Source organism: Seriola aureovittata, chromosome 3 (genome assembly GCF_021018895.1).
Source record: "Seriola aureovittata isolate HTS-2021-v1 ecotype China chromosome 3, ASM2101889v1, whole genome shotgun sequence".
In the NCBI taxonomy this organism is placed as follows: Eukaryota; Metazoa; Chordata; class Actinopteri; order Carangiformes; family Carangidae; genus Seriola; species Seriola aureovittata.
In genome coordinates this window covers 16,705,862-16,730,705 of record NC_079366.1, presented here as the reverse complement: position 1 = coordinate 16,730,705, position 24,844 = coordinate 16,705,862, and the positions used below count along the sequence as shown (strand labels likewise).

The window sequence follows — 24,844 nt, the reverse complement described above, 5'->3', positions numbered from 1 at the left end:
TGAACCCCATCTCAGCCCTATCACCCCTGTGACAGACACAGTGCCACAGAAATGTCTTGGGGCGCCTCGCCCAACGTCTTGACAATAGTCTCAGTGTGTGTGAGTGACAGAGAGTGGCTCGAGGACACAGAGGGGGCGTTATACTGGGTAGACGACATGCACGCACGCACACAGACGCAGACACGCACACACATTAAAGAGGGAAGACAGTGCACTCTTTCTCCCTCTCTGCGCTATTTCTCATTCCCTCTCTCCCTGACGTAGAGAGACTCAATCATTCTCACACTCTGTCTCTTTTGACGCAGAGGAAAAACATAAAACAACTGCTCCCTCGCTCTCTCTCTCTCTCTCTCTCTCTCTCTCTCTCTCTCTCTCTCTCTCTCTCTCTCTCTTACAGGGTGTGTGTCTGCATGTGCGTGTGTGCGCGAACGCAGACTGTATAATTAATATGGCTTTCATTTTCTTTGAGCTCTGAAGTATGCTTTTGGTATGCAAACAGACTTCTTGCATGTGAATGTGTGTATGTTTGTGTGACTGTGCGTGCGTGTGTGTGTGTGCTGTTCGATACACGAGAGACCAAGGGCAGAGTCGGGCCATTGAGCGAAAGGAGAAGGAAGGAGGAGAGTTAATGAGAAAGCAGGGGAGAATCCAACCCGTTCCCATCGATAACCTCACACCACACTTCAAGCATATACGTACATTGGCTCCATTTTTCCAGCCCCCTTTGAAAATTATGGTTCAGCATTAGAGTCTTCAGTGAAGCCATATCCAGCAGAGTTTCAGAGAGCTGAGCCTTTGCTGAGGAGTCAGCCTGATTATTATGCGACTCCTGGCATTAAAAAAAAATGTTTAAAAATGCAAATTATTCCACAGCTACTGCAGCAAAATAGTTAAGCTGCAGCTGAAAACATAATGTTTATTGGATATTAAAACCCCAGGTATATACTGCGCTAATTACTTATGTGTACTTTACTTACTAATGTGTAAATTTATACTCTTGCTCTACAGTATTAAAATGTATATGTCAACTTCAGCTGATTATAATGGGCCATTTGGGAATATGAGGATTTAAGGAATGCGAAGCATACATAAATGTAACCATGTTAATAGTCTTATGAGGGAATTCATACTGAGACTTGTGTAGGGCTTGTGTGTAGGGATTCCTTTGTTGTTAGGTCTTCAGGGCCAACAACGATTTCAGGACAACAACATACTGAATCCTTTCATTATTGAATTATATGTTGATTATTTTCTTGATTAAGTGATTAATGATTTGAAAACCACAAATTGCTTGTTTTATCCAACCAATGGTTAAAAACCCAAAGATCTTCAGTTTCTTGTTGATTTTGGCATTAACCAAGACAAAAAGCTTTGTTTTAAGCTTTGGGACAATGTATTAATGAGATGATCCAAAAAATCTTGAAAGCTTAGAAATAGGAGAATTTTCAACTCATTAATCCTCCACTTTATCTGAAAACTGAAACATCACCAAGATAACCAGTTTTGATAGGACAGCAGCAAGATGTTTAATGTATATAATATTTGCATAACTTAACTGTGTCTACTGAAAAGCTCAAACTTTGAATTAAGCACTTTGCTGATGCAAGTGCATAAGCCAATGTCTACGTTAGGTCGTGCAGTTTGTAAAGTGGTTTCCCTAACAATCTACATCTCAGACTTAGATTCTACATAAAACCCCATATGTGAATAGGGGAATGAATTATTAAACCATTCATAATGATCATGCCATGTGAGAGTAACACAGATTTGTAAAAGTCACGCAGAGCCATTTTCCAGCAGCATGCACAAGAAAATACCACTGGATTCTTTGATATTCAATTAGCAGTTTAGTCAATAATTCTAGATTCAATGTTTGATCACCCTGAAAACTACACTGCTGCTGCAGCTGCTTTGTGGTTGAGATCCACTTAAAAAGTGGCCAAGCATGGTGAGTGCGCTTGACTTCTGCCTTTTAGAAAATTCAGAAAATAAAAAAAAGGGGGGGGAACCCACGAAGAGCATGTTGAGGTGAAATCGTTGATTCAACATATTTTTGACGGAAGGCTCCCTGCAACGGCTCTGCTGGATTTAAAAGCGGCCGTCGTCAGCAAAGGCCGGCATTAAGAAACACTCTCACACATCAAATTCTAATCAAAGCCTGCTCTTTTTAACAGCCATGAAAGCTTTCATGTTAACACGACACCGCGACCAAAGCTTTATTCACGCTTTTAAAAGAGACTGACCGGCCAAAGAGTGTGTGTGTGTGTGTGTTTGTGTGCCTGCGCTGGACAATGCACCGTATCTGTGTCAACACACTCTATCCTTGCTTCTCATCTTACCGGTGATACTGTGTGTGACTCCCCCAACCATGCATAAATTGTCTGTGATCCCCACTTACACCGTGTACACCTGTATTTGTGTGTGTGTGTGTGTGTGTGTGTGTGTGTGTGTGTGTGTGTGTGTGTGTGTGTGTGTGTGTATGTATTTGTGCCCGCGTATGATGTGTATATTTTCCAAGCCATCTCAAGTTGTCGGCTCAGATGTGAGTATTCTTTTATCCAGCCAATTAGAGGTTGCCATTTCATCCCCATGGAAACCTGTTTGGGGCCCTAATTGGCAGATAGATTTGCATTACTTTGGTTGCAGATTTTTATTTATTTTTTATATGCTTGTGTTTAAGTTTGTGTGTGCGTCTGTGGATCTGTGTAATGCTCAATAAGAGTGTGTTTGTTGTTTTGGTTTTGTTGGTTTCACCCCCCCCCCTTTTTTTCTTTTTTTTTTTCCTCAAGTGCTGTTAGTTGCTATCTTCATAATATCTGTGTATTTGTGAAACAGGAGAACAGAGCCTCTTAAATAATGCATGTCTCACTTGCACCTGTGCTGTGTTGACCCATTAAGAACGGTAACGCTGTGCAATTACTGTGCTGTATATGAGGAGTACTGATTGATTTGAAGTGTGGTTTTAATTCACCAAAGTTCAGTTTTGTTGTGGTTTGGAAGTGTCTGTATGTAGATGGGTAAAACAAACAAACAAAAAAAAAAAAACATGTTGTTATAATGGATGAATAGTTGAAACTGTTCATTTGTAATGTCTATGGGAGAGTGTTGAAAGTGGTGTGGTGTGAGTGCCTGATTATGTAGTCTGCGTGAGTACGTGTGTGTGTGTCAAACAGGTCAAACTATTTTAATGCCTCTGTTTGAACGCACCATGGGGATTTCTCTCCAGTGGCTAGTGCTTGTAGTTCAGCTACCTGTCTCTTTCTGTGTGTGTGTGTGTGTGTGTGTGTGTGTGTGTGTGTGTGTGTGTGTGTGTGTGTGTGTGTGTGTGTGTGTGCGCGCGTGTATAGGTGGGTGTCTCTTATCTGGTCTATTTCTGACAGGAAGGACGATCAAAACACACATACACATATACACTCACACGTAAAGTACGCGCACACATACATTGAGAAAGGCTCGGGTCAGTGGTATAATATGGAGCATCACTGTAGGCAGAGGACCTGCCCACTCACATTTATGTAACTTCGTCGATAGGGCAGGTAGAAAGCTCTCATTCTCTCTCTCTCACTCTTATATATATACACACACACACACACACACACACACACACACACACGCACACACACACACGCACACACACACCAAAATAGCCCGAAGAGTCTGAGCTGGCTTTGCTCGCAGAGTGAGGCTCCCTCCCCTCCACTCCTCTCCTCCCCTTTCCTGTCTTCCTCTAACCCTAGACCCATATACCTCATTTCTATCTTTTTCAATCCATCTCCTTCTCTACACTCGCTCCTTTCCACCCCTAGGCCATACCTAAGAACTCATTTTGTAGTTTCACATCTCCCCCCTACCACTCATTGAAGCCTCGCCTTTTCTCCCACTCACTTAATTTCTCTTCATCTCCCTACCCAACTCTCGTAACACGCCCCCACCCCCCCCAGCCCCCCCACCCCACCCCCTCCTACCACCGGCCTGTTCGTTGTAAGCCATGGGTACTGACCAGGCATGTCTTTTCTTCTCTTCCACTCACTTCTCTTCTGTTTTTACTCCCCCTTTCTCTTCTATCTCCATCTTGATCTTTCGATATATCTATCTTCCACCAACAATTCTAAAACAGATGGCTACACTTAGCCCGGGGCAAAAACATTGGCTTTGGACTACAGCGCTACCAGGGCCAGTCTTTCGCAGTCATGCAAGATCTAATAAGCTGATATCCGGCGAGAAATGTGCTCTGATTCGCCAGTGGCAAAAATGCATAAACCATATTGCTCGGTGCAGTTATTCACACCTTAGGCTTGTTCCTTGGTAGCATGCTTAATTTTATCCAATCAGGAAAATGAAAATCAAAGATTAAAGCTGACTTTAACTACAGTTTAAAAACAGAAGAAGAAGAGGGGGAGGGGTACGTGGAGAGGGTTGTTAAGAGCCATTTGTAAAATTTAAAGAAACTATTAAGTATTATTAATAAAAAAAAAAAAAAAAAAAAAAAAAGTTTGGGACCATTAAAAAAAAAATAAAAAATAAAAACACGTTTTGAAAAGATGGATCCAGATGGAGAGTGATAAAAGAAATGAATCCACTTTGGGAGAACAGAGAGATCAATCAAAGGGTAGACAGACGGAGTGTGTGTGTGTGTGTGGAGGGGGAGGCAGACAGATGACAGATATTGGGGAGGGAGGGTTGGAAAGAGACACTTCTTTATTGGATGAGATACAGAGGACTGTGTTCAGGCGACTAGTCTGTGGAATATTCAATCATTCATAGTGATGTTCTTCTTGTTATCCTTGTTTTATAACTTTGTACATTTGAGTTTGTACCTGTGGACTGAAAATGAAGCTTTGGGGACTTAATTTTTAAATTCTGAACATTCAGTTTCTGCCTCCATACTCTCTTGCAGATTTGTGCGTTCACTTTCATGACTTCAAGCTTAAATTTAAAAGCTATGAGGTAAATGAAAAAACAATGCAATGGTGTCTCCCTGCATGCTCACAGACTTCTGACAGGTTTACTGGGCGGTGAGGTTTGGAAAACAGGGTCCATAAAGAGAGAGGGGGGGGGGGGGCATTTAACAGCTGAACAAAACAATCAGTGCAATTGGATGTTCAAGTCTGCCAGTCATGTAACAGTGAGACAGCTGTTGTTAGCGATGCGCACCCAGACAGATGTCTGACTAATGATGTCACACAACCAGGTAAAAGACCTGATTTAAGAACACTTCAACCCAAGACATATAAATCTAAATCTCTATGATATATAATGTCTATAAAACCTGTAACTGATGGAATTAAAGCCTCAGCATGCTTAAAACAAAGTAGTTTAAAACAAAGTAATTTTCGAATCATCTAACATTATCTGCCTCTCGAATGTTGCATTCAGGGAGTGATGACTGCCTCTAACAATTTTTGTAACAGACAATACGACAATCACGCCCACAGTGGTCATTGATTGGCCAGGTGGGTGGAGGTGATAAAGTAAGACAGGGTTTGAACTTTTCTCTGAAACTCTATTCTGTCATTCCTCCATCACTTTCCGTGTGTACAACTCAGTGCAACATCATGAATGCTTTTGAAGAGAGACTGTTGAAAAGTGTGTGCACTTATACCCATTTTTATGATGCACTGCGTGGATTCATAAAGAGTTCAGGGACACAGTGTGATGCAGCCAGGTATAAACAATTTGGCCTTTTTAGACGTGGTTGCACGACACACTGTACGACCTAGTTCGCTTCAAGCATAGAGAGCCCTTTGCTCAACTTTTTTACGGCGCAGACTGTAAAGCTTTGAACACTTTGAACCGAACACACAAACTCACCGGACAGTTTACGGATGGAAATATAAATGGTGAAAAGCGCCTGATGTACAAACTTTCCCAACAGAGTTTACAGCGACAAACTTCACTACACGAGGTTACAAAACAAAGATGACAAGTTGAAAACTATATTTTCAGCGCATCTTAGACAGAATAAAGCTATTAGTATGATGTCAATCCACCTCATATAATGAAAATCTCTCACATGCTGCCACTGATCTGACAGCTGCAACATCCACTGGCAAGGCAAACAAATTTAAATCACTTCAGTTCGCCTCACTTCAATTTGATTCAGTTTGACTCAGTCCTACTCGATTCCATACAGTCTGAATTATTCAATTGAGCTGAGTTGGGCTCAGTCCAGTTCAATTCAAAATCCATTCAAGTCAATTTAATTCAACCCAACTCAATACCACTTAATGCACTGAAGATTCTTTTGTGTAGGTGGATAAAACCAGTCACAGGGCTACTAAGCTGTCTAGAATCCCTGTCTATTGCGAGAGAGACCGCTTTTGTTTAGCAATATTGGGTAAAATTGCTCAACCCACAGACAGCCATTAAGGTAATGCTGGAAGGCAGATGAGCCGAATGCAGGGCTGTACAATGCAGAGCAGAGTCTTCAAGAAGCAAATAAAAGGAAGCATCACAGCGAGGGGCTTGCTATGTAGGTCTTTGTGTGTGTGTGTGTGTGTGTGTGTGTGTGTGTGTGTGTGTGTGTGTGTGTGTGTGTTTGTGTGTGTGTGTGTCAGGGAGTTAAGAGAGAGTGTGTTTGTAAGCCTCTGCGGATGTGTGATTCTAGGAGACAGAGTGTGCCTGGGCTTGTGCATGTGATTCGATCCAGAGGGAGTGGAAGAAGAGACTGATGTAAGAGCCGGAAAACTTTCCTCTCCGCTCGTGTGTCATCATATTCTTATCAGAGTTCGTCTGCTCGCGGTGAAAAGTGTATATGCATAAGGATCTGGGAGGGTGTGTAATTATGTGCTATTATGTACACACAAGAGCGTATTTCAGTGGGCACGTCTGCGTGTGTTAAGATCACACGTCTGACAGTGGCTGCTGTGTGTGAGTGTGTGTGAGTGTGTGTCCCTGCCTCAGCTTGTCTGTGCGTGTCTGTGTGGGAATGACATTCCCACATTCCTGCCATTTCACAGAGAGCTTGAAACAAAAGCTGAAGGGGGGAGTTGTTAACACAGTAACATTATCAGCTGAACAGCCTGTCTGTATTATCTCGTGTGGTAAACAGCCAAGACAGACAGAGGACTTCCAATCACATCCCAGCTCTGGGTGACCTTGACAAGTGAGGAAACCGACAATTTCTCTCCCCCTGCCTCCCGCAATCTCACTCCCTCTCATTCTCTCCTCGCTTTGTCTTTTCTGTCTTTGTCCCGCTGTCCTGAGCTCAGACACATCGAAACACACACACACACACACACACACACACACACACACACACACACACACACACACACAGACACACAAACCCTTGATTTAATAAATTTGTTGAGGAGGTTTCACTGACTTTCAATCATGACTTCAAAAACTTCCCATCACCCTCACTACCACACTGCCTCCCCTTCCCTTTACCTTCACCTGATCATTATTCTGATCTTCAAACGAAACAGTTTTTATGGGGTAAGGATGACCACTTAATTCACATCACTTTTCAGATCGCATCTTCATCCCACCGAGTCCACGCTGGTCGCGCACTGATAGCAACGTGCCAGCACAGGAACAGTAACTGCAGTCCTCCGTCACTTCCTACACTGGATGCAGTCGGGCACAGCACTTCTATCAGTAGAACAAGCTTAGACAGCGCTCACAGCCCAGTTCACAGGGAGGCTAGTTACACACGTAAGTGAGAAGAAAATAGAGTTAGGGTGTTGTTAGGGTGCTTTCACGTCTACAATCATTGGTGCAATTCAAAACAAAATCTGGTGATAAAGTGAAGGAGTTAAAATCTTCCCCTCCACATACACCTGATATCAGATGACCAAAGTCTTAGGTCATGGGATGACAAAGGACTGCGACTGAAAGCTCCTTGAAAAAGCTGATAAGTGGACATTGACACTTTTTTTTTTTTTCTTTTTTGGTCCTACTCTAGTGAGTTTGCCCATTTGGTTTGTTATTTTTTTACACTGGTATGAATGATGCTATAATTCAAAGTCTAGTGTCGACCAAACAACTGGTCTCCTTCAACACAGCTTTGAAGTGAACTAATACCAAACATAAAATACGGCTCATTCACTACAGATTCTGTTAGTGAAATAACGTGGCAGTGGTATTAATTAAAACGCTTAACTGAATAAATTTACAGGAATTCTGTGTCATAGCAAATGTTACATAATCTATTTTCTACATAGTTATCATAGATTATTGGGTAACCATAGTAACACAAATCTTTTTCCACATCTTAAAAAACATAAAACTTGATTTACAGTAAAACAGATGAGGTCTAGTAGCAGTCTTAACTAATGATGTTCACAACCAGCTGTTACTTCAAGAGCTCTTTGTCACCAGTGGGGATGAAGAAAGCCACAGTCCATCAAAGTGATTTAATGTTTGCAATTATTGGTTTGGTTGTGAAACATTAAATTACACACAAAACCGACAAGAACGAAAATGCACTAGGGTTCAGTGTTTTTCTTTGGTCTGGACCAGTGGAACTGAGCTGCAAGTGTGAAAGCACGTTTAAGCAGAGAATACTTGTAAGGTATCCATATGATCCTGGTCAAGCAGAAAATCAGTGTTTAGAGGGTTAGTGTGTGTTTCACCTCCAGAGCCGAGCATATAACACAAACACAAATCTGTGACCATTTTCCCGTCATGTTTGAACCTTTCTTCATCCCCTCTCCTCTTTCTTCATCGCACTGACTCTCACCTCCTCCCCGTCCCCTCCCCTCGCTCTTTGTCTCCAGGTCAGTGGATCAGTTTTCAGTCTGCCTCGCTGGGTGCTCCCCGCTTTGGTTACCTCGTCCTTCTCACCTCTCACTTACCCCACCCCCTCACCTCCCCACCTACTCACCCCATGAGCATATGGCCGGCTGCACAGCCTGAACTCGCTGCGGCTTTAATAAATACATCAGTGCATTGTGGTATCATCATGACAGGGGTCATGGGTCGGTTGCATTTTGTGTGTGTGTGTGTGTGTGTGTGTGTCTAACAGGGAGAAAGAGAGAGAGGGAGGGGAGTGTGTCTGTGTTTGTTTCTGGTTGACAGTGCCTTCACCTCTATGACCCTAATACATGCCGCATGTTATCACAGGAGGTGTATGTGCGTATGCGTTCATGATGTGGCGTGGCTAAATGCGCGGAGGGGTCGGTGTGAGTCTATGACAGACGCTCATCATATTTAATCCTCGAGGGATTTCGTTGAAATGAAAAGCTGCTTTTCAATTTTATAATCCAGTAGACCTAATCTCTCCGCCTGCGCCTGTCCATACAGTCCAATTAGATGAACAAGACCGGCCGGATGAGTCCTATTCACCACAAACTCATCTCCATACCGCGTCCTTGCTGTGTCAAAACATAGTGTCGGCCCACGCGAGCCCAGCACTGACCTTGACCAGGCATTGTAGAACTGTGCAATGCGCAAAAAACTGCGCTGTCAACCCACCTGTTTCTACTGCAGTCTTGGCCTTGTTAACGGGGCATTGATTAGGCTTTGGATGTGTGTGTTTATGTGTGTGTGTGTGTGTGTGTGTGTGTCTGTTTGGAAGTGGGTGTGTGTCTGGTTCGATTCAGCCTTTGTGGCACCGCACCCGCCTCCACACACCCGCTGGGTCCAGAGAGAGAAAGTGCTCACTACGGTAAAAGAAGAAGTGACACTAGTGAAAACGCTGAGTCCATTCATTCTCAGAGGTCAGTGTGGCGCATGGAAGAGGCAAAGGTAGCAGTGGTGGGGTGTTTAGATTATGGCTGTGCATATGGTAAAGATACTACAAAGGGGAACAAAGGGTGAGAGCCAAAAGGAGAGGAAGCAAAGGACAGTGCAAAGCGCTCATCGAGATAAGGTACACACTGCAGTAAAAAGACTACTAAAGAATAAAAACCCATGAAAACTGATATGTAATATCGAGTTCAAACAACCACTACGACCTTTGTTGTGGTTGATTGTGGATAGCAGACAGCAAAAACTGTTTTGTGGCAGCGTGTGTGTGTGTGTGTGTGTGTTTGGTGGTGGTGGTGGTGGTGGTTAGAGGGGAGAACGAGGCCACTTTGCCCATATTGACTGCAGTGCCATGTGACTGCTGTGATCATTAATGTGTCCTGATGCCAACGGGTATCCTGATGACCCACATCTCAGCAGTCCACTCTCTCTCTCTCTCTGGCTGCCACCCAAACCAGACCTCTCTCTCTCTTTCTCTCTCCCATTCTCTCGCTCACTCTCTCCCTGCATCTCCCTACTTGGAAGCACATACTCAAACCTTCTCCTTTACACTTTCTCCATCAAGCATTAGAAGGCCGGGTATCGAACCTCGATACTTTTCTGGTACCGACTAAAGTGTGTCTGTGGCGCTGAGTATCAGAAACTGTCAGGACACTAATGTCTTGTCTCGATTTGTTCGATCATTCTTTTATTGAATATTTACTGTTTTAAATCAGATTCCTGAGGTATCACACACACTATCCTCACATCTTCAATCCCAAAGTTTCTCCTCTTTCTCTCAATTGGCTCACACTGCTTTTTTTTTATGTCATTGCCCTCCTCTCCTGCCCCTCTCTCTCTCTCTCTCTCTCTCTCACTCTCTCTCTCTCTTCCCCTTCCCCTTCAGCTAACCTCTATCTCTCAGCCCTGTGCCTGCTTTTGAGTATAACAGCCCCTTACTCACTCTTTTGCTCTCTTTCCTGCTCCCCTCCTGTTCAGTTTTGCATTTATTCATGCCCATTGATATGGATATCCTCCCTCTTCCCTCTCCTTCTCTTCTCCTCAGTGAACAATTTAGATTTAAGAGATTCAACACCGTTGACTGAGCTGTTTTATGATCTTGTTGCCTCTCTGATGCAATCTTGCTCTTGATCCACGATGCCCAGTTTTTATTACTTGCCTTTTTTGCATTTGTTTTTTTTCTCTTTCGCGCTCTCTCTCTATTTGGAGCACCCTAGTTGGTGTGATGATGTGCTGACTTCAGATGAACACTTTTTGGAGTTTTCACTGACCCAGTAAAGTAGCTTTGAAATTCAAAGTCCCCCCCCCATCTCGTTTACTCCATCTTCCTCCCCTCTTAACCTCCTATAATTCTCTCCCACTCCTGATCTAATGCTATTCCAAATTCTGTCAGCGTCCCAGTTCCTACATTTGGCGCATACACGCCACCCATTACTCCCTGAGTCTATCTCTCACTTACACTCGCATATAAAATGCATATGCCTTCGTTAAATAAGCAGTCCCTCAAGCACAGTGACAGGCACCCACCAACACAAACCTGCTCACTTCGCCAAACTGTTCCGAGTTAACAAATTTTGACACGTATGCGAACGCAGTCACGCACACGAGCAGCCAAAGTCTTAGACACACGCACACACACAGAGGGCCGTATATGAAATAACTGGCTGTTGAATATTTTGGCGCTGGGGTGGGGCGGGGGTACACAGCAGAGGAGTTAATTACCCCATACGATCAATAATTCATTATGCTGTCAGTTTGTGTGTCTGTGTGTCTCCGTATGTGTGCCGGCATGTTTTGAGTGCACGTAAGCATGAACACCAAACTCTCCAAGTAAGCATTTTCTTTCCCTGGGAACGGCAGATTAAGAGGATTGACTCTGTAATGGATTAACCTCAGGAGTGTGTATGATGTGCGCACGTTCCCCTGTGTGTGTGTGTGTGTGTGTGTGCGTGTGTGTGTGTGTGTGTGTTGAGCAGGATCAGAGAGCCCATGTATGAATTGATTAGCCTAAGAAGCTCCTTTCCTTCCCTTTTAATGACCACATCAGCACTTTTTCACCACGGGAAGGATAAATGTAGAGCTGTCCGTCAAGGAAATGTGACACCACCCCTTTAAGAAGGGTTAGCTGTCACTCAAACATCACTCTTGGGAGCACTCCCAATGGACTAGGGAGACCCTGCTGTGTCAGTGTGCCTACAATGATAGATGGTGCCTCTGTGCGTGTGTGTGTGTGTGTGTGTGTGTGGAGAGAATGGTGAATGACCGTCTCTATGCAGTATTTATTTGTCAGCAGGACTTCAGCTTTTAACTGGAGCTTCCTGAGGAAACACCAAAGCCACTGCATCCATTATCTATGCAACTGATATTGTTTACCGCATAAGCATATATTCTGAATGGAAGAAACATAACAGCTTGATAAGGGGAACAGAAACACATCATGACCAATTACTCTGTTGGAGGCAACTATTCGCCCACTCCCTCTGTGCCCTTACTCCAACTGAACTCCTCGGGGGGTTTATACACATGGTCACACACACACGCACGCACGCACGCACCCAGTCATGCATGTATACACAAATGCACATTCACGTATTGTTTGGCTACAGTAGGGGGGTTGACTCATGTCCCCTGCATTAGATCTTGCTAAACAGAGAGCTGATGTTTGACATGGAGCACACACACACACACACCACACACACACACACACACACACACACACACACACACACACACACACAATGACAGCAGGGTACCATCACACTGCTCACTGGCTTCGGATGTTGACATGGACACACAAGTATGTGAGCTGCTGTGCACACACACTGACAGCTATTTTGTGGAGATAAAAATGGTGTTTAGACATTGGCGATGGGGTGTGCGGTATGGTATGTCAACAGATAGGAGAATAAGAAGAGATGAAGCCGGTGAGGAGGAGGAGGAGGAGGAGGAGACAGAGATCAGGAGCCAGAGATAGATTTAAAGAAAGAGGGGATAGGGCAAACCAAGATCGAGGAACCATGGAGACAATGTCAACCCAGTCCCTTCCCAGAGCTCCTACCTGTTTGCTGTACTTGTTCCCAGTCTGGCAACCATACTCTGAGCACTGGTCAGATCCCAGGGACATGGCGTCTGCATTGCCACTGCCCCCACTACTGCTGCTGCTGGAGCCGGCACTCCCCACACAACCTCCACTGCCCACAAAGGTGTTGGAGGGAGGCAGCTCCTGGACCGCCTGGTGCTTCTTTCCCTCAGCTGGGGGGGAGTGGGGCTGTAGGTTCACTGCAGGGAGAGGTGAGCTGGATTTGTAGTGTCTGGCCAGGTCTGGGCTTGATTGGTGCCTCCTGCCGCCGCCCATCCGCGGGCTGCCAGGGTCACCATCAACAGCACAGTAGCGGGCTGCCAGGCGCTCGCTAGCACTACTCAAATCCTCCTCATCATCGTCATTGGCATGGCGACGCAGTCCATTGACTGTGACGATACCGCTGTAAAGTGATCTGTCTGACTTCCCTCCTCCTGCAGCTGCACTGCCGCCGCTTCCGTTACGTTTGTCCCGTCGAGGTTTGCGTCCACGGTCTGATCCCCCGCCACGGCCCGCCTGTGGTTGAGCCCCTGGAGGACTGAAGAAGTCTTCCTCTGGCTCCTTCTTACCAGCCTCATAGCCATTCTTGCCCTGAGCACCGCATTGCCGAGCTGTGACCACGAGGAGTATCACTAGGATGACGGCTGCGGCTCCCGCCAGGACACCAATGGCTACACTGAGGCGCTGTTTTCCTAATGCACGCTCACTGTCTGGGTCCCCTGCAATGTCCAGTGACAGTGGAGCCATCAGGCTTCGGGCCACCTGTAGTGAGAGCGAGAAAGAAGACGAACAATAGAGAGAAGATGCAGAGTATTAGATGGAAAAGAAAACAAGAGACAAACCATCAATGAGAAAATAGTCCAAAGCAGTGACTGTAAAAGATGACACAGTGGGTGTGAGCCACAGAGAAACATCAAACAGCATCTTCAACTTAATTAAACTCATCACTGTGTTTTAGTGGAGGAGCTTCCCCATTATTCCCAGACACATAGTGTCACTAAATATATAATTGCTCTTGCTTCCCTGTTGCAGCATTTCAAGTTGAGCCTGTAATTCTCCACTTGTGATCTCACATCATCTGCAGTGTTACAGGAAATGCCTAGGATTAAACTGTTTAAAGCTGATTAAAAAGACTAAAGGGAAACTTTAGACATTGAGGTTCGGGACAGTTAGAAGAGGACAGGTAGGAGAAACAGTCAATAAATGTGCAAATAAAGGCAACAGTCATGCTATGAAAACATCCCCAGGACACAAACACATCTTCTGTCTCATCACTGAACAATGTCCCTATTGTGAATGATGGCGTAGGCGTGGATTTGTTAAGGATTTGCTTATCACAATTTTTTTTTGCTCTGGGAATTGGATGGACAGACAGATAGAAGGCTACTGTAAATATGTGTGTTCTGTGGAATATTTGTTAGAACCATTTTTTGTTGTTTCTGTTTGAGCATAATAGTTTTTTTGTTCCAAGGCAAATACATGCTAATCCCATTTTAATCAATATATATTACACTTATATTTTGTATTTGGGTTTAAGACAGGGGAGAATAGTGATCTTCCATTATGAACACACTCACACAGACTGAGAGACACGCACACACACACACAAACACACACACATACATGCTCTGAGCTTGTACACTAATAAAAGGATCATTACAAGAAAGTGGGTTATGCTGAAGCACAAACACAGCCATTACTGGTTATGGAGCCTTGTTGGACGGGAGACAATGAGGCTGTGGAGTTGAGGTCTGCAGAGCCCTGCTGGTAATATCGGACAGGGTCATGAATCTGAATATAGCTAATCAATAGATAGCAAGTATGCCGGGAGAATCATTATGCAGAGACAACACAAAATACAGAAACGCACGCGCATACATCCACACCAGCCCGTGCAGAGTTTAAGCTGTCCGTTAGTGAGACAACTCATTCTGCAGCCCGGTGACACCTTGTCTCAGAGCTCATACGACAATTTCCTTTGGCCTGTCAAGGCTGGAAATTATATACTCATGTAATCCCCACTGCTTTAAGAACGGTCGGTAATAAGGCTTGCAGGAATGAATGGGAGAGAGACGGAGAGCGCAGGTGAGAGAGAGAAGTTAAATATGAGCCCCTGTGGTTTGTGATAACCAAAAAAAAAAGCATAACTGCATTAAAACCTGCCAGAGTGGTAATACTGCAGAGAGTGTTGCTCACACAACTGCACTGTGTAACTTGCTTATTACATTATCCAAGGCATATTAGGCTTACTCATATAGAGCCACATTATTCACTCTCACTTCTTGATACCCCCAAGCTAAGAATGGGACTGTGTGATATTTCATTGTTTCATCACCATCTATCTCTGGGTTAAGTTTCATTGTTTTTGAGCGAGTTGAGTTGGTTCTATTCCATTATTCTGCTTCCACTGCAGAAGGCCTCTCCGGCAGGCTCCACTCTCCCCTCAGCCCCATTGTTCTTCTTTTGCCTGCAGTATTCCTTTTCATTCTCATTCTGCTGGGCATCTCTCTGGCTTACAGTGCATCCCTACACTGTCTGCTGTATTGTGTGTGTGTGCGAAAAAGAAAAAAGAGAGAAGATAGCGATGCACTACCATATGTGCATGTACTATGTTTTTCTGAGTGAGTTTGCAAATATATGTGACAGAGGGACACATTAGAAAGTGCAAGATTTGTGGTTGTGAGACAACTGGCATGCCCGTACTGAGTACTGAGTGCAAGCTATGTAGAGTCATATAAGTGTAGGTATATGTGTAATGCATGTGTGTATGGGCACATGCACACACAGGATAGTCAAGCGTTCAGCAAGCTTAGCGCAGCAGCCACCTCTTCCGCTGTGTTCGAATGCATCCTCCTGACACATCCCAAGCTCCCAATTGAATCTTCCATTCTGCTGCACAAGCTTTGTTCCAGCTGGACTAAACACCACCATCTATCTGTTCCACTCTCCAAGGATTCTGTTATCTGCATGTCACTGCAGATGTCGATGCTGTGACCAAGACAAGGAGTTCTCCCCTGACCACACTATTGACCCAACCTGAGGAAGTCCCTGATCTTAGTTGTAGGTCAGCGCATTCACAGCTCACCATAAGAATAGAGAGCTGCAGTTTGGTAATTGTTAGCTATTAATTGTATTAATAGAAAGCACACCGTATATATTAAAATACACGAGAAGATCACACATTACCAGATAACATGAAAATATTATCACTAAAAGCCTTCACCAGCTTCACAGATACAGTGTACTGATGATGTACAAAGCACCTCAAAGTTTCCCCAGATGACAACCATGTCTAAAGTATCACAACAAAATTCCTTCTTCCTCTAGCTTAAACTCTGCAGCATCATAACGTAACTAATTACCCAACATGTGATTCACTCAGTACAGTTGGACAGAAAAGACTGGAGTAATTTTCTGCCGCGGTGCTGCAGCATGTAGCAGCCGTTTTCCTTCCCTAATTACATCTGGCATCCATCCACCTCTCAGTTTGACTTCATTATGAGATGGAGGTATTCTCTCTTCAATGACTTCTACTCAATTACTCCGCCAAGTTCCTCCCTATAATCAAACTAAACTATGCATATTGTAATCAAAGACGGCTTTTATACCAGCTTGGACATATTACACCTTATTGTTCGATTCAATGGCCCCGGTCATTTAGGCACATTGCAGTTAATTCCACCTGTCAACGCCATTGTTCCGCCGTTTACTGCTTAAGTGTTCTGTTCTAATCCTCACCCCCTTGATTGTTCAATTTGTACATTTCACTCTAGTTTTAAGCGACAGTGTTACATTCATGAGGTGTTGTGTTTGATGGTCAGCGCTCAAATCCCACACTGTCTATCTGTACTCAGTTGTTTGAAAAAAAAAAAAATCATGCCATTAAAAAAACAGAACATTTTTGAATGCCAAGTTGTCGCCATATGAGGTCGGTCAGAGCTCTCAGGCTGATTATACTTGATGTGTTTTTCTCCTGCTAAAACACAAGATTTAGCTTTAAATGTCATTTGAAACAATGACACTCAGAGGGCACACAAAGCACAACGTTCTAGCTGCTATTGTGACTTGTCTCGAATAGCTATGCTGTAACATAATTGAAAATGAGAAATGATCTAAGGGTTACATTGCGCACTTGGAAATCGTATACACAACCTTAGGGGCTTCTGGTTTATTCTATGTTTGTCACAAGTTGAAACACCCAGGGGAGCACCACCATGATGATAACATGCATAGTTTGCAGTCGAGAGGCATTTGCTGCATTGTATGGTGTGTCCTCAAGATCACAATCTTTGGCTCCCTTTTTTCCCCACACAGGTTAGGAAGAGCAATAAAACACTTTTTACTGAGTATTTTGACACAGAAGGGCCCGATCAAGGCATGGCATATTCGCGGTATTTTGGGGTACCAACAAAATCTGTGCTTTGACACATTTTTGGAGATTTGTGCCTCTTATCTCTCTGACTGTTCTTTTTCCTCTCAAATGTCTCTGAGCTATTTTAGTGTTACACTGTTTACGTCATGTTACATGCACAGACCTGACAGTTGAAGACCTTCTCCTCTGAGAAAATATGGGGATGTGTTCCAAACCAGGTTTCTAGAGGGCCTTGACACACAAGCTCTTAGTCTCGGAGAAAACACTATAACTAAGGCTATACGGAGGCAATTTAATTATTAGTCAATACAAATGACTTCAAACCAGAGAAGGAGTTCTAGTAATTATTACCTGCCAGCATTTATAGCTTAATTGGACATTATTTAAAGCATATTAAGAAGTTCATTTGATTAATATAACAAGGGCAGAGAGGGGAGAAAGATTTCCACCAGCATGGCATATGCTAAATTTGAAATCATGCTGTTGTAGTTATTTCTGGTATCTCAGTAATGTCTTTGAATCTAGTCAATTACCTCTGCACCCCAGTGTGGGTCTTTCAAGCCAGCTCTAATCTTGCTGTGAAGTCCTCGGTTCAAGAAAACAACAGATTTATTCAGTAGTAGTGGGTGTATTTATACACGTGTTTCACATTGCTTTTATTCCCCATGTGAACTTTGTTCATTTAGAGTTGATAATGGTTTTGATTTACGCTCCTCTAAGTCTGACCAGCTCTGTTCTGCTCATAATGTGTTGCATATCACAAAGCAAAATCTGAAACCTCATCAATATTCAGGCCTTCAGTGAAGAGATGCCGCTAAAGTACAACTTCTATTCAACTGAATATACTTCAACCTACTCTGTATCACAAGGCCAAAATTGGGACAGGACATCTCTCTCTCTCTCTGCCTCCCTGACACACTCACCCCTAATGCTCTCTCTCTCTCTCTCTCTCTCTCTCTTACCAGCTCTCTTTCTCTCTCTCTCTTACCAGCTCTCTCTCTCTCTCTGTCTCTCTCTCACACACACACACACACACACACACACCTAATGCTCTCAGCTCTGAGTTCAATGTACCATAAAAGAAGAACCACTTCAGTAATAACAGTTATTTTAACCACATAGTCATTATAAGAATGCATGCTGGACAAAGAACCCACTCCAGTCGGATCCAAACTACAAAGAAGCCGACATTGCCAATAGCCTTCAAAAGAGAAACGAGGTTCTATATCTGGGACAAATATAGACAAAATTATTTCCTAAGAAATGGGCAGAAATTTGCAACACGGCACAGACTGTGAAAATTGTGCATTTATCTTATTCTATCAAGAAAATAATCATCTTACCCGTTTAGTTTTAACAGCTACAATCAGTTGTCATTACCACCCTCTTCCATTGTAATGTGTGGCCATTATTTGAATGGGGTCAAAAGACAGTATCATCGCTGTCATTATTGGTTATCATTACCAGCTCTGGGGAACAATAGAGGTCTGCACACCCCAAAACAGGACAGTGGGTCCTCTTTTACTTAAGTTTTCTTTTGTTTGAGTTACATGCATTTTAATGTACTTCACATGCTGCTGCTGAAATCAGTTTGAAAAAAACAAAACAAAACGACTTTGTACATAAACATTACCTGTGCATCCACAAGGGTGGCGTTGGCCACGCTTTCATTAATGAAGACATGAACCAGGGCAGTTGCACAGAGAGAGGGGATCCCACTATCATTGACCCGTATGACCAGGCGATGCAGACCTCTGTGGCGACGCTCCAGGGGTTCTGCCAGGGTGATTACTCCATTGGTGTGTCCAATCTCAAACAGTCTGAAGGGATTTCCCCCCACTAGAGCATAGCGAAGGTCTGCATTTGGGCCTGTGTCTGAATCTATGGCTGTTACAGTTTGGACTACGGTGCGGGCACTGCTGGCAGGTGGAAGAAGGGTGTAGGACTCATTGGTTGGAGAGGTGATTGAGGGGGCGTTGTCATTTTCATCTGTCACAAAGAGCGAGACGGTGGCGGTGGCAGTTTTGCGAGGCTCCCCCCCATCCACAGCCCTTACACGGAAGGTGTAGGTGGAAAGCTTTTCACGGTCAAACGATGCAGAGGAGAAGATAGTTCCTGTGTTGTTCTCAATGGAAAACACTTCTTCACCCTGCTCTTTCTCTCCATCTTCACCCTCCACCTTCTCTCCTGCCTTCTTCTCTTCAACTCCATCCATCTCTACAAACAGACTAAGTTCTGCATTCTCGCCTTCGTCAGCATCCGTCACAGTGACCATGCCAACTGGGCTGTTGGCAAGCAGGTTCTCTTTCACGTAGAATGTAAAGATTTCCTGAACAAATTTTGGCGCATTGTCATTTCGGTCGGTCACCTGAACAACAACAGTCGCAGAGCCTTGCAGAGAAGGGGTGCCCTTGTCCTTGGCAATAACCCGCAGTTCATACCTCTCTCGCTGCTCACGGTCCAGAACCCCAGTGGCACGGATATCTCCATTATCTGCATCTATGTAAAATGGCCCATTGCCGGCAGGATCCAAGGAGTATGCAATCTCCGCGTTCTTGCCACTGTCTGCATCTGTAGCTACCACAGTGACCACTCTCTCTCGAGGTGAGTTGTTCTCTGCAAAATGGACCTCCACAACACTCTGGGCAAAGGTTGGGGCGTGGTCATTGATATCTACTACTCGCACCATCAGTGAGCTGTTACTGGACAGACTGGGGCTTCCAGAATCTACTGCCACAATGGTAACACTGTACTCTTTGGTGGCCTCATAGTCCAGCAAGGCAGAAGTATGTAAGAAGTATTTTTTCTTGTTCCTGTGAAAATAATTAGATACATTTAATTAGATAATTAAATACATCTCATAAATGTGGTTGGTACCCTGCATGGAAATAATATAGGTCGTGTCCCCAAAGCAGTAAAATAAAAAACTAATGCTGCTCCCTCTTAAGCTGATTTGTCACCAGGGTGTTGGCTGAGGAAAAACTATTTTGTTGGTAGTCATTGTGTTGGGCTTTTTGAGGGGAATGATGTTTTATATGCTAAAAATATCAGTAAATAGTGAAAAAAAGACACATTTTATTGCCGCAAAGCCCAAGGTGACATCCCGAGGTGTCTTGTGTTATCCAAGCAACAGTCTAAAGCCCAAGGATATGTAATTTACAATGGTTGAGTTTTTGTCTGAAAAATAACTGAAACACTAAATCAATAGTCAAAAAAGTTGGCTATTCATTTTCTGTCAATTGAGTGTTGGATTAATTGACTAACTGTTTCATCTCTAATCTTTTATACACACTATATTTCAAGAGATCTTCCTTCATATCTGCAGTCATCTGCAGAGACACAACAATACTGGAGAAATTGTCAATGACTTTTTAAAAAAAATTAAATCAACTACTCCATTTGCTGAAGACATCTCTTGATTATTACTCAGAATTTCTTTTGCCAAAGACAGCCCTGCAATCAGTACAGTAACTAACCTTACTGTTTAGGCTTCATAAGTAGTAGCAGCAATATCCAAAGATGGCCTTCTCTATTTCCAATAATACTCCCTCCATTCAAAAGCTTCATAAAATATCTTTACAACTGAAATAAGAGCATTTACATTTGCAGTCTGCACTGCTGAAATGATATTTAAAAGTCTAAAACCTTCCACTTTAATGAAAATTTATGCTCAAAGTTTACTGATTGTGTGACATTATAACTACTTTGTAGCCTTAGTGAATGAGTGGCAGCATTTGAACTAAGCTTAAAAGAATTACACATGCATCAGCACTGTTCTCTGAATCCCTTGTGGAAAATATAAATTGTAGAAATACCTCCTGGACCATTAGTGTAAGTACATATAGAAACTGCATGCTGCATGTGTAGTTGTCAAGATTAGAAAACAAAAAGGTAAAAAACTGTATTAGTCCCTGACAAAAATGCATCTATAATGTTAATCTCTGAATGATTAACTTTACATAAATTGGAAAGTAGCAAGGAATTAGTCAGGAACTATCTTCTATCAGGACTCAACATGCTAAATGCCATTATTATTATTCCTTAATGAATAATGACCATTCTTAAATTAATTGCTCCTGGTAACTTTGAATCAGGTGCTTAATGGCACATATCCAAATATTATTTGCTCATTATGTAGAAGTTAGTTGATGTTTTTGTTCCCCCACAGGTAAAGAAAGGTTAACTAACTAATATTTGGAATGCATCATTACTTTATAATTACATTAGCATTACCATTTTTGTTGTTCCTCCCAAGAAAAGCAATACATCATCCTTCCCAATCACTCATAGGAAGTTATTATTGGATACTGGTTCATTATTACAATATCTTGAGGTGTGTGCTTAAGTTACTTGTTGTCTATTATACAGTCCAAGAGTTAGAATTGCACAGGGATTACTTATTGATAAGCAGTTAGTTCTTGACTACTTCACTTGTAACTGCTCAGGATTTGGTATAATTTACTTTCAAACGTTACCTTTGATTCGCCTTACCTGTCGAACGCTTCATCTGCAGGTAGGGGTGGGAGTGCTGTTTCACCAGCTGGCTTCAGTGTGAATGGGACATCTCCTACGACTGTGCACGTCACAGCCCCATTCTCTCCTTGGTCTCGATCTGACACCTGTACCAGAGCCACTGGTGTGTCCACCAGAACGTTCTCTGGTACTAATGCTGCACCATCTCGAACAGGGATCCGTCCAATCTTTCGGATCTCTACGACTGGGACATTGTCATTTTCATCCCGCACGGCCAAAACTACAGTGGTCCGGTCAGTGCGGGGAGGCTGACCCCTGTCCCTGGCCATTACTGTGAACCTCAGTTGAGCCACCTCTTCCCTGTCAATCCTGTGAAGAACGCTCAGCCACCCAGTTGCCTCGTCCAGGCGCAGGAGTCGCCTGACAGATTCAGTGGCAGCCCCAAAGACATACTCCACCTGCCCATTCACTCCAATGTCACGATCTGAAGCTCTGACCTGGAGGACAGGTGTACCCGGAGGAGCATTTTCTGCCATCTCTGCCTCATATGTGGACCTCTCAAACTGTGGGCTGTTGTCATTCACATCTGTGATGGAAACACGAAGCAGGGCTTGGGAGGAACGTGGTGGGTTCCCTCCATCTCGAACCCTAAGGACGAGCTCATATGAGTCTTTTTGCTCACGGTCCAATGTGCCTTTCACAATGAGCTGTGGTTGTTTTTCACCATCTGGTATGTCTGCAACTTGTAGTTCAAACACAGTGCTCCTGGCTCCTGCTCCATTATCTCCACTTCTTCCCCTCCGATCCCCAAGTCCATCTACTCTGGTAATGGGGTTTCCTCCTGCTGTGCGCCTCGTTGAACTTGACCCAGCTCCACCATCCTGGATCAGCTCATAGCGGTCAATGCCATTTCGCCCAAAATCCCTGTCTGTTGCAGTGGGCAGCAGGTAAAGGGTTCCTATTGGGCGATTTTCCTCAACTGAGAGCTGGAGCACAGGTGAGGGGAAGGAAGGTGTGTTGTCATTGATGTCTGTTATGACCACACGCCCTTCAAACAGATCTACCCAGCTCTGCAGTGGCCCTATCACGGACACCTCAAAGTCCAAGAAACACTCGTTTTCATCAAATATCATCTGGCACTGTGGAAGCTTCTCTCTGTCAATACGCCGTGGGCCTGTTGTCAGCTCACCTGTCACATTGTCAATCTTAAAGTACTCTGAGCCGCTCTCTAGGGCGAAGGTGACATCCCCGCTACCAGTACCTGCCGTGAGGCCCAGGTCTGCGGCCACGTTCCCAATCTTTACGTCAGGTGGGCCCTCCTCTGCTACCCGGTACCGGAGAGCTGAGTCGGCACCCGGTGGCTGAGTCAGCAGCTGCAGCACTAAGACCACGAGGCTGAGAGCCTGCGCGGCGGAGGAGTGCACTGCACCAAGCCTCAGCATGGCTCCTTCTTCCTCTCGCCTCTCTCCTTCCCGCTCTGTCTGCCTCCGAGCTGCGGCTTGTCTCTTCTTTATTTGTGTTTTGTGGACTGGTGTACCTCACAGCGTGGGTGTTTGATTTATCCTTTCTTACCTTCTCCCTATCGCTCTCTGCGGACTGTCGCCTGAGGTCCGGCGAAAAGCTTCTGCACTCTCACAGTACTTCACTTCAGCGGTGCAGACTCCTTTCTTTTATTCTCCTCCTCAGTAACCTGGTGCTTTTGCAACTTCTATGATAATAATCCCGTTGTCTTGCTGGGCTGCTCATGCCACAAAGGTATCAAAAAATCCATCCTGCTGCGAAAAAAGAAAAAAAACTAATTCACCAGCCTTTGATTAATCCACTTCACTCTTCCTCACTCCTTTCTCTCCTGTAAACCGGAGGACTATCCCGTTGTCACAGGAGAACCCTTATCGGTTCATAATGCCATTTGTAAGTGCTTTTTATTCCAGTCACATTTGGGACAGCGGCTTTTCTCGCGTTTTTCACAGTTAGAAACTGCAATGCAGCACCACTACACAAAAGAAGAAAAAAAAGAAAAGAAACACTGCTCGCCTCTTCGGACGCTGAGGAAAATGAACTCACATCCCCAAAGAGGAATAAAAATCAGTTTGGAAAAAAAGTCTTTGGGATGCTGCTGCCGGATCTTTTCTTACCTTCGGATCCAGCTGCGTTTTCCTCTCTTTTTTTTCCCGCAGTGGAGCAACGTGCCAAGCCGTCGGATTCCTTCACGCAAGTTATGAGGAGACAAGAGTGCTTTTCAGAGCGAGTTTCTCCTCATATTTTTTTTTTCACATAAAAACAGAAAACGAGAGCCTCTCTTGGTGAGCTCAAAGGCGAGATCCCGGCTTCAGCATCAATTTAGCGTAATCCCGTGCAGTGCTGTGTCTGGGATGGATGTTTCGGTGATGGACCGAGTGTAGATGCGTCTTTTTTCCAAGAGTCCCGCATTCTCTCTCTCGCTCCCTCTCTCGCTCTTTCTCTCTCTCTCTCCTCCACATGCGCCTCCTCCTCCTACTCCTCTGGCTTCTTTTTTTCCCCCCTCTCACCTGCACTGCTTGGGACTGCTGCTGCTGCCGGTCTCCAGCGATGCTGCAGTCTCTCTCTCTCCCTCTCTCTCTCCCTCTCCCAGCTACTGCAACATTTTCCCCGGCCGCGTAACTCGATCGCTGAGCTGTAACGGGAGAGGCAGCAGAGGCGGTGTTGGGTCGCCGTGTGTGTATGTCGGTTACCGGGGACAGACCTCACCCCCCCGCCCCCTGTCATATAGGAAGATTAAATGGCTTGGTGTCCCGGCTGCTGACAGCTTCTTGGTGGGAAAATATCTTTATTCACACATTCATACAAAGGACAAAGAGAGACGGAAGGAAAATAGAGTGATCTGGCTTTAACACAAGTCAGCCCAGTGCTCAGTCATATTTCTGCTGGTGCAGCTATTTTGCTGGGGCAAGTGTAGAAGGCTTCATTCATTCTTTTCTGAAAGAGACAGAAATTGTCACATAAGCTTACCCTCAGACTACAGAATCGGGAGTTGCTTTAATATTCATGACCTGCAGTCACGTATACTGTAATGCCAATAATTTATAGCCGTGGTTCACATCTTCAATCAGAGGTAGCCTATGGCAACCACTACTGCAGCCAATATTGTGAGTTAAAAAAAATAACAAAAAGTAGTTGAAGTTGTGTTGCTCTGTGTTTAATATGTATTTTTGTTTTTACTTTTATTTATTTGTGTAACAATCAGACTT

The 24,844-nt window shown here is 44.2% G+C and overlaps 1 protein-coding gene and 1 long non-coding RNA gene across 2 annotated transcripts in view; one reads left to right on the top strand and one right to left on the bottom strand.

Annotated features, from left to right (window-relative positions):
- The window catches only part of pcdh7a (protocadherin 7a), a 44,218-nt gene extending 19,414 nt beyond the window's left edge, over positions 1–24,804 (bottom strand). The window contains exons 1-3 of the mRNA XM_056371706.1: positions 21,636–24,804; positions 18,778–19,957; positions 12,752–13,534 (exon numbers count right to left, since the gene is read on the bottom strand). Coding sequence (XP_056227681.1) covers positions 12,752–13,534; positions 18,778–19,957; positions 21,636–23,059 — 3,387 coding nt within the window. The 5' untranslated portion in view covers positions 23,060–24,804. The remainder of the gene's footprint in view (positions 1–12,751; positions 13,535–18,777; positions 19,958–21,635) is intronic.
- The window catches only part of LOC130166240 (uncharacterized), a 155,650-nt gene that overhangs the window by 28,751 nt on the left and 102,055 nt on the right, over positions 1–24,844 (top strand). The gene's annotated exons all lie outside the window — the stretch shown is intronic.